The 10,558-nt window shown below is 48.2% G+C and overlaps 1 protein-coding gene across 4 annotated transcripts in view; it reads left to right on the top strand.

Moving 5' to 3' along the window:
• Positions 1–1,064: 1,064 nt before the first annotated feature.
• The window catches only part of LOC115182477 (collagen alpha-1(XIV) chain), a 161,616-nt gene continuing 152,122 nt past the window's right edge, over positions 1,065–10,558 (top strand). For 3 of the 4 annotated variants that reach the window (XM_029744077.1, XM_029744076.1, XM_029744079.1), the window contains exon 1: positions 1,065–1,542. In XM_029744077.1, the coding sequence (XP_029599937.1) occupies positions 1,404–1,542 (139 nt within the window). In that variant the 5' untranslated portion in view covers positions 1,065–1,403. The remainder of the gene's footprint in view (positions 1,543–10,558) is intronic. The other variant, XM_029744078.1, reaches the window with a different exon arrangement.

Below are 10,558 nucleotides of genomic sequence, written 5' to 3'. Positions count from 1 at the left end.
GTATGTAACAGACTGGTTCGGTGTCCTTTTGTTCCACTCATAGTATGCAGGTATATAACAGACTGTCACGGTTGTCGTAAGAACGGGACCAAGGCGCAGCGTGTGTTCCACATCTTTATTCCAAAGGGAAACTTCAAGCAAAAACAAATAAATCAAATAAACAAACTAAACGTGAATTCGTGGTGCACAGGCACAAACACAAAACAATATCCCACAAACACAGGTGGGAAAAATAGCTACTTAAATATGATCCCCAATTAGAGACAACGATTACCAGCTGCCTCTAATTGGGAATCATACAAAACACCAACCTAGAAAATATAAACTAGAACACAACATAGAAATATTAACCTAGACTACCTCCTAGTCACGCCCTGACCTACTACACCATAGAGAAACAAGTGCTCTCTATGGTCAGGGCGTGACAGACTGGTTCTGTGTCCTTTTGTTCCACTAATTTCTGAATAGTAAAATTACTTTAGATAGAAACCTCACATTCATAGCATTGCTTTTGAAGAAAGAGCATTCTTATACAACAGTAAAAACACAAAAAAATGAAAATACATATTCTGGAATGAATAAGTAGCTTTTTATACAGTCAATAACATGTCAATGCCCTCCTCCCCAAATCCTGAGGTTCTATCTGAAACCTGACAGAGGCTCTACTAAAGCAGATTCCATTGAATGCTGTCTGACTGGCCTGGCATCGTGACTTTCTGTGCTGTGAGGGGGGAGGAGGAGTGGTTGGTGAAAGAGCAGAGAACCTTCAGGTTTTTAATGGATCTCTTCACTGTAAGGTTTGGGTCTCTGCCCTATAGAGTAAATGAGGGTTTTAATGGATCTCTTCACTGTAAGGTTTGGGTCTCTGCCCTATAGAGTGAATGAGGGTTTTAATGGATCTCTTCACTGTAAGGTTTGGGTCTCTGCCCTATAGAGTAAATGAGGGTTTTAATGGATCTCTTCACAGTAAGGTTTGGGTCTCTGCCCTATAGAGTAAATGAGGGTTTTAATGGATCTCTTCACTGTAAGGTTTGGGTCTCTGCCCTATAGAGTAAATGAGGGTTTTAATGGATCTCTTCACTGTAAGGTTTGGGTCTCTGCCCTATAGAGTGAATGAGGGTTTTAATGGATCTCTTCACTGTAAGGTTTGGGTCTCTGCCCTATAGAGTGAATGAGGGTTTTAATGGATCTCTTCACTGTAAGGTTTGGGTCTCTGCCCTATAGAGTGAATGAGGGTTTTAATGGATCTCTTCACAGTAAGGTTTGGGTCTCTGCCCTATAGAGTGAATGAGGGTTTTAATGGATCTCTTCACTGTAAGGTTTGGGTCTCTGCCCTATAGAGTGAATGAGGGTTTTAATGGATCTCTTCACAGTAAGGTTTGGGTCTCTGCCCTATAGAGTGAATGAGGGTTTTCATGTATTTCTCTACTCTCTGTGCCTCAGCTGAAGACCTGGAGGGTGAGGGAGGAGAGGGTGAGAGCACATTGCCTCTGAGACTTGATGACACCGGAGGGACTGAGGAGATCAACGAGATATCTGGAGGTAAGACTGACTGGATGGATACCTGGTCTGACTGACTGGCTGTTTAGCTAGATGGCTGGTGGTCTGGCTGGTTGCCTGGTTTGGCTGGCTGTCACTAAACTGTTAATGTCACTGCGAGACAGTGGGTAAATGACTCAATATGATGCAGTCTCTCTCTCTCTCTCTCTCTCGCTCTCTCGCTCTCTCGCTCTCTCTCTCGCTCTCTCGCTCTCTCTCTCTCTCTCTCTCTCTCTCTCTCTCTCTCTCTCTCTCTCTCTCTCCCCAAGCTGGCTATGAATATCTGTCTGGTTGTTCGGTTGGCAGACGAAATGCTCCTTTTTATCACTGTGAAATATTTGACCCTCTTTTCCATTAAATGTGAGAATAGGACGGAATGCCTTCGCTTTGGTCTTTATGGGTTCTAGAATATTGGCAGTGTTCTATTTAACTCTGATCTGTTTAGCATAATATGCAGGTTGGCTGGATGAACGAGGAGGGACCAGGGTTCTAATCTAGCCAGAAAGACACAACAATTTCGATGTGGCAGGCAGACTCTTCAAATTGTACTGGTGATTATGTGTTATTATAATGATTGTTTTTAAAGTATTGAAAGTCATTCCCTCTGACATTTCTGCTGTTACTCAGATCATGGCGTATACAGAGAGGTCCATGTTATTATAGGGTACGAATGGAATGTGGGTTTGTGGTTTGAGGTCACTACTCAGTAAGGGGGCAAGTGATTTGGGGTGTTGTTTGAACGTCTGTGGTATTATCGTTGGAGGAATAACCGTCTGTATCCATCACTATGTTAAATGTTGAGTTATTTTCAGAAGCTAACGGCTGTACTGCTCAGTAAAGTTCTAGACCAGGGGTGTTACAACCTGAGTCTGGACGGCAGGACAACTGTCTGTCCCAGGTCTAAATCAGTCCTTGATTAGAGGGGAAGAGTTTAACATCAGCAGTGGAACTGGCTTCAGGTCCAGATTTTCTGTTCTGTCCTGCCTTCAACAGTGAGTTGGACTGGGCTGTTGGCTGATGACTCTACCACTAGATCCCAACAGTGAGTTGGACTGGTCTGTTGGCTGATGACTACCACTAGATCCCAACAGTGAGTTGGACTGGCCTGTTGGCTGATGACTCTACCACTAGATCCCAACAGTGAGTTGGACTGGCCTGTTGGCTGATGACTCTACCACTAGATCCCAACAGTGAGTTGGACTGGCCTGTTGGCTGATGACTCTACCACTAGATCCCAACAGTGAGTTGGACTGGCCTGTTGGCTGATGACTCTACCACTAGATCCCAACAGTGAGTTGGACTGGCCTGTTGGCTGATGACTCTACCACTAGATCCCAACAGTGAGTTGGACTGGCCTGTTGGCTGATGACTCTACCACTAGATCCCAACAGTGAGTTGGACTGGCCTGTTGGCTGATGACTCTACCACTAGATCCCAACAGTGAGTTGGACTGGCCTGTTGGCTGATGACTCTACCACTAGATCCCAACAGTGAGTTGGACTGGCCTGTTGGCTGATGACTCTACCACTAGATCCCAACAGTGAGTTGGACTGGCCTGTTGGCTGATGACTCTACCACTAGATCCCAACAGTGAGTTGGACTGGCCTGTTGGCTGATGACTCTACCACTAGATCCCAAAAGTGAGTTGGACTGGCCTGTTGGCTGATGACTCTACCACTAGATCCCAACAGTGAGTTGGACTGGCCTGTTGGCTGATGACTCTACCACTAGATCCCAACAGTGAGTTGGACTGGGCTGTTGGCTGATGACTCTACCACTAGATCCCAACAGTGAGTTGGACTAGCCTGTTGGCTGATATGCTCTACCACTAGATCCCAACAGTGAGTTGGACTGGCCTGTTGGCTGATGACTCTACCACTAGATCCTATAAAAGGAACAGGGTACCATTTGGGACGGGGACATTCTCTTCCCTTTGACGTCTCCCCTGGGACGGTGGCCAAACTGAATGCCTGATATAAACGACATCAGAAGGACCTGAATCATATGAAAACTCTTCAATGGGGGAGAAAAACCTCTAAAGGTGCGCTTGATTATTTTCCACCACGGCCGGTAGATATGCTTCTCAACTGTGCATCAAATAGGATCATTAGCTAAGGTTGATGGTGAGTTGTTTATGATGCATTCCTCTGTTCAAACTGAGATGTATATTATTAACAGAGAGCAGGTTTAGGTGTACATCTCTACAAGATATCAAATAGGACCCAGTCACCTTGACATGGCTCAGGACTTGTTGTTGTGTGTCTGTGAAGACAGACAGGAAGGAAGGATGATTATCTGAGAGGGTAGAGGGATGAGAGAGTGTAGAGGGATGAGAGAGTGTAGAGGGATGAGAGAGGGGGTAGAGGGATGAGAGAGGGGTAGAGGGATGAGAGAGGGTAGAGGGATGAGAGAGGGATGAGAGAGGGTAGAGGGATGAGAGAGGGTACAGGGATGAGAGAGGGTAGAGGGATGAGAGAGGTTAGAGGGATGAGAGAGGGTAGAGGGATGAGAGAGGGTAGAGGGATGAGAGAGGGTAGAGGGATGAGAGAGGGTAGAGGGATGAGAGAGGGTAGAGGGTAGAGGGATGAGAGAGGGATGAGAGAGGGGTAGAGGGATGAGAGAGGGTAGAGGGATGAGAGAGGGTAGAGGGATGAGAGAGGGTAGAGGGATGAGAGAGAGAAGAGGGATGAGAGAGGGTAGAGGGATGAGAGAGGGTAGAGGGATGAGAGAGGGTAGAGGGATGAGAGAGAAGAGAGAGGGTAGAGGGATGAGAGAGGGTAGAGGGATGAGAGAGGGCAGAGGGATGAGAGAGGGATGAGAGAGGGTAGAGGGATGAGAGAGGGAAGAGAGAGGGTAGAGGGATGAGAGAGGGTAGAGGGTAGAGGGATGAGAGAGTGATGAGAGAGGGTAGAGGGATGAGAGAGGGCAGAGGGATGAGAGAGGGTAGAGGGATGAGAGAGGGTAGAGGGATGAGAGAGGGTAGAGAGAGGGTAGAGGGATGAGAGAGGGATGAGAGAGAGGGTAGAGGGATGAGAGAGGGTAGAGGGATGAGAGAGAGAGGAGAGAGGGTAGAGGGATGAGAGAGGGTAGAGGGATGAGAGAGGGTAGAGGGATGAGAGAGAGAGAGAGAGAGGGTAGAGGGATGAGAGAGGGTAGAGGGATGAGAGAGGGCAGAGGGATGAGAGAGGGTAGAGGGATGAGAGAGAAGAGAGAGGGTAGAGGGATGAGAGAGGGTAGAGGGATGAGAGAGGGGTAGAGGGATGAGAGGGTAGAGGGATGAGAGAGGGTAGAGGGATGAGAGAGGGTAGAGGGATGAGAGAGAGAAGAGAGGGTAGAGGGGAGAGAGGGTAGAGGGATGAGAGAGGGTAGAGGGATGAGAGAGGGTAGAGGGATGAGAGAGAGAAGAGAGGGTAGAGGGAGAGAGAGGGTAGAGGGATGAGAGAGGGTAGAGGGAAGAGAGAGGGTAGAGGGATGAGAGGGGTAGAGGGATGAGAGAGGGTAGAGGGATGAGAGAGGGAAGAGAGGGTAGAGGGAAGAGAGAGGGTAGAGGGTAGAGGGAGATGAGAGAGGGTAGAGGGATGAGAGAGGGTAGAGGGATGAGAGAGGGAAGAGAGGGTAGAGGGATGAGAGAGGGAAGAGAGAGGGTAGAGGGATGAGAGAGGGCAGAGGGATGAGAGAGAGATGAGAGAGGGTAGAGGGTAGAGGGATGAGAGAGGGCAGAGGGATGAGAGGGTAGAGGGATGAGAGAGAGAAGAGAGGGTAGAGGGATGAGAGAGAGAAGAGAGAGGGTAGAGGGATGAGAGAGGGTAGAGAGAGAGGTGTAACATCCTATCCTAACATCTCCAAAGCAATTGATTTGAGACCCCAGGCTCAAAGCTAGTTAAAACTGCTCTGGGCAGGCTAACACACACACACACACACACACACACACACACACACACACACACACACACACACACACACACACACACACCACACACACACACACACACACAGAGGAGCTAGTTAAAGCTGCCTCGGAGCAGGTCTTTGTCTGGGCCTGCAGTAAAACCCTTCAGGGGTCAGAGGTCGTGGCAGTCACATATTACCCAGCTATTAGAACGCTGGGTAATAGCAGAGGACAGAGAGGCCTGATAACGGGGCTGTGCTGGGCTGACACTCTGGAGGCCAGAACACTAGAGGTCCAGAGTGGAGGGAGGGATGAATTTCAGCTTCCGGAAAATACGTATTTTTCAATATCCGGAAAAGATGCCTTTTCAGCGTACTGGAAAATACGTCTTCTTGACATCTTTTCAATGTCATTTTGCTTACTGGGACTATTATAGTTTTGCGGGGGCGGCAGAACAGCAAGGACCCGCCCTGACTGAAGGGAAAATTCTTAAAAGTTCTCTGGTCTCATGACCTAACAAGTGGACTGGCAGACTGTGAGAGATAGAAAAAAATAGAAGATTTGGCATGGGTCCCCAGATCCTCAAAAAGTTCTACAGCTGCACCATCGAGAGCATCCTGACCGGTTGCATCACCGCCTGGTATGGCAACTGAGAGAGAGAGAGAGACAGTGAGCCAGAGAGCCAGTGAGCTAGAGACAGGGAGACAGTGAGCCAGAAAGACAGTCAATCTGAAAGACAGTAAGCCAGAGAGACAGTGGGCCAGAGAGACAGTGAGCCAGAGAGACAGTGAGCCAGTGACCCAGAGGCAGAGAGCCAGTGAGCCAGAGAGACAGTTATCTGGAGGCAGAAAGACAGTTAGCCAGTGAGGCAGAGAGCCAGTGAGCCAGAGAGCCAGAGAGCCAGAGAGCCAGAGAGACAGTGAGCCAGTGAGCCAGAGACAGAGAGACAGAGAGACAGAGAGACAGAGAGACAGAGAGACAGTGAGCCAGTGAGCCAGTGAGCCAGAGGCAGAGAGCCAGTGAGCCAGAGGCAGAGAGCCAGTGAGCCAGAGGCAGAGAGCCAGTGAGCCAGAGGCAGAGAGCCAGTGAGCCAGTGAGCCAGAGCCAGTGAGCCAGAGCCAGTGAGCCAGAGACAGTGAGCCAGAGACAGTGAGCCAGAGACAGTGAGCCAGAGGCAGAGAGCCAGTGAGCCAGAGGTAGAGAGCCAGTGGTAGAGAGCCAGTGAGCCAAAGGCAGACAGCCAGAGACAGTGAGAATGCTAAGGTCTCACATGAAACGCGCTAGGGGTGTGACGATGACATTTTGGGTAACTATTAATGTCATGGAAATAGCCATGGTTATTGTCATCATTTAATTTTCCTTTTCACACACACACAGGAAAGTCTGGAGCTGATAGAGAGAGATGGCTGTTCCTCAGTCAGAGGAAAGGCTGGAGCTGATAGAGAGAGGTGGCTGTTCCTCAGTCAGAGGAAAGGCTGGAGCTGATAGAGAGAGATGGCTGTTCCTCAGTCAGAGGAAAGGCTGGAGCTGATAGAGAGAGGTGGCTGTTCCTCAGTCAGAGGAAAGGCTGGAGCTGATAGAGAGAGATGGCTGTTCCTCAGTCAGAGGAAAGGCTGGAGCTGATAGAGAGAGATGGCTGCTCCTCAGTCAGAGGAAAGGCTGGAGCTGATAGAGAGAGGTGGCTGTTCCTCAGTCAGAGGAAAGGCTGGAGCTGATAGAGAGAGATGGCTGTTCCTCAGTCAGAGGAAAGGCTGGAGCTGATAGAGAGAGGTGGCTGTTCCTCAGTCAGAGGAAAGGCTGGAGCTGATAGAGAGAGGTGGCTGTTCCTCAGTCAGAGGAAAGTCTGGAGCTGATAGAGAGAGGTGGCTGTTCCTCAGTCAGAGGAAAGGCTGGAGCTGATAGAGAGAGATGGCTGTTCCTCAGTCAGAGGAAAGGCTGGAGCTGATAGAGAGAGATGGCTGTTCCTCAGTCAGAGGAAAGGCTGATGCTTGGATAGAGAGAGGTGGCTGTTCCTCAGTCAGAGGAAGGCTGGAGCTGATAGAGAGAGGTGGCTGTTCCTCAGTCAGAGGAAAGGCTGGAGCTGATAGAGAGAGATGGCTGTTCCTCAGTCAGAGGAAAGGCTGGACGATAGAGAGAGATGGCTTGTCCTCATCAGAGGAAAGGCTGGAGCTGATAGAGAGAGGTGGCGTTCCTCAGTCAGAGGAAAGGCTGGAGCTGTAGAGAGAGGTGGCTGTTCCTCAGTCAGAGGAAAGGCTGGAGCTGATAGAGAGAGGTGGCTGTTCCTCAGTAAGAGGAAAGGCTGGAGCTGATAGAGAGAGATGGCTGTTCCTCAGTCAGAGGAAAGGCTGAGCTGATAGAGAGAGGTGGCTGTTCCTCAGTCAGAGGAAAGGCTGGAGCTGATAGAGAGAGATGGCTGTTCCTCAGTCAGAGGAAAGGCTGGAGCTGATAGAGAGAGGTGGCTGTTGCTCAGTCAGAGGAAAGGCTGGAGCTGATAGAGAGAGGTGGCTGTTCCTCAGTCAGAGGAAAGGCTGGAGCTGATAGAGAGAGATGGCTGTTCCTCAGTCAGAGGAAAGGCTGGAGCTGATAGAGAGAGGTGGCTGTTCCTCAGTCAGAGGAAAGGCTGGAGCTGATAGAGAGAGGTGGCTGTTCCTCAGTCAGAGGAAAGGCTGGAGCTGATAGAGAGAAGTGGCTGCTCCTCAGAGAGACTGTATAGAGATTATCTGCATCCCAAATGGCACCCTATTCCCTATATAGTGCACTACTTTTGACCAGATCCCTATGGGCCCTGGTCAGAAATAGTCCACAACAAAATGAAAATGGAGCCATTTGGACCGGTGCCATTGAGTTCTCCTGGGTGACATTGCATCTGATCCGACCAGGAAGAGGACACTGCCTTGTCCCTTCACCCACAGATAGTCCTGGCCTGGCTGGCCTGCTGGCTGATATAGACATGGAATAATAATGTGGGATTTACACCACAGCAAGGTAATCATGTAGCTGCAATCACATCAGATGGGTGTCTGGTCACTGTGGTGTCAGATTACACATTATTGATGATGATGATGTTCTGAATGTATTAGGATTGGTTTGTCATCATTGTGGGCATACATGAGATAGTTGTACACTTTATCCCTGAGGTTGGAATGGAATAATATAGGAATGTACTGTAGCCTCTATAGCTCCTTACCAAGGCTGTGAGTCATGTGTTAAACTATAGCTGCGGTACAGCACTTTTACCAGTACTTCCTACTTCCTACACTGACATTCAGATTCAAGTGTTTGTTCGAGATTTTATTTCATCCCTGTGGGAACAAAAGTCTTGAAATGCCCTCTTAATCTCCATCTGATTGAACAACAGAGTGTTCTGAGTTTAGTTTCAGTGCAGATTAAGTCAGAGTGTTGGCAGCACTCCACACTGTAATCACTAACACCATATGGCAAACACAACCACAACTCACGAGTCCCAGATCTACAGTCCATACCCAGTACTGAACCAGCATTATCAGTTACAACATGTTGTTGATGTAGCTGTACTATTTCATTAACATTGTTGTAACAGAGTTATACTGCCATATATATTAAGCATTGTTGTAACAGAGTTATACTGCCATATATATTAAGCATTGTTGTAACAGAGTTATACTGCCATATATATTAAGCATTGTTGTAACAGAGTTGTACTGCCATATATATTAAGCATTGTTGTAACAGAGTTATACTGCCATATATATTACACATTGTAGTAGTAAGGATTGTTGCCTTGAGGGGTGACTACAAACCAAATGGAAGCTGGGAAGTTGTTATTCTGGTCATTGATTGCGTTTCTTTCAAATTGAATGCAATTATAAATGATTGTGATATTGAGATGCAGAACTGTACATCTCAAGCCCTGACAACATATTTATTGATTTGGATGAGAGGTAAAGCTACTCCCTGTTCTGTTTGTCTGTTGCAACCTGAATGACAGAAATCATGTGGTAATCTAGTTTTTAGCAGCGAGCTGAAACTTTTCTCCGTTGAAATATTGAATGAAATACCCACCCGGATGTAGCTTCTCCAACATCCAACAAATCACTTCTGATGTACCGTGCTAATGTTGTTCCACTGTCAATGGAACAGGAAGCAAAAATATCCTTCTCCATGATCTATCATGTGGAAACTCTTCTAACCCTTATGGATAGTAGTTCTACAGCTGTGGAGCTAACTAGGTGTTTAGGGCTTCCTAAACACATGACTCCATCCATTAATGAGGACATAGAGATCTAATAGATGACTCCATAATGACCTCTTTCCTTAACTCCACACACACACACACACACACACACACACACACACACACACACACCCACACACACACCACACACACACACCACACACACACACACACACACACACACACAGTTGATGGGGGATAGGGTGGATTGTTGAGACAGAGGGCGATGGTTTCTTCTCCACATCCATCAGTAGCAGTGTGTGTGGGGAGGACAGAGAAACCTGTAGAGGCTCTTATATTTATAGCCCAGTTTATTTCTAACATGATCATTTATTTAGTCTCTCACTGATCATGAATTGTCTCTGACAGCTAACCACAGCCCAGCTCAGGGTTTAACCAGCCTTCTGAGAGCTAACCACAGCCCAGCTCAGGGTTTAAACAGCCTTCTGAGAGCTAACCACAGCCCAGCTCAGGGTTTAACCAGCCTTCTGAGAGCTAACCACAGCCCAGCTCAGGGTTTAAACAGCCTTCTGAGAGCTAACCACAGCCCAGCTCAGGGTTTAACCAGCCTTCTGAGAGCTAACCACAGCCCAGCTCAGGGTTTAACCAGCCTTCTGAGAGCTAACCACAGCCCAGCTCAGGGTTTAAACAGCGTTCAGACAGCTAACCACAGCCCAGCTCAGGGTTAGCTTGGACCCTGGCCCAGCTCGTACCCTGGCCGTGGGTAGTGCATTACAAAGGGAATAAGGTAGGACGCAGACCATAGCAACGTGACAGGAACACTATATATGTGATGGGACTGAGATTGATGAGGCTACAGAGAGAGAGAGGAGTCTGATGAGGCTACAGAGAGAGAGAGAGGAGTCGAGAGGAGTCTACAGAGAGAGAGGAGTCTGAGGCTACAGAGAGAGAGAGGA

The sequence above is a fragment of the Salmo trutta genome, unplaced genomic scaffold (genome assembly GCF_901001165.1).
Source record: "Salmo trutta unplaced genomic scaffold, fSalTru1.1, whole genome shotgun sequence".
In the NCBI taxonomy this organism is placed as follows: Eukaryota; Metazoa; Chordata; class Actinopteri; order Salmoniformes; family Salmonidae; genus Salmo; species Salmo trutta.
This window is presented reverse-complemented; position numbering and strand designations above follow the sequence as displayed.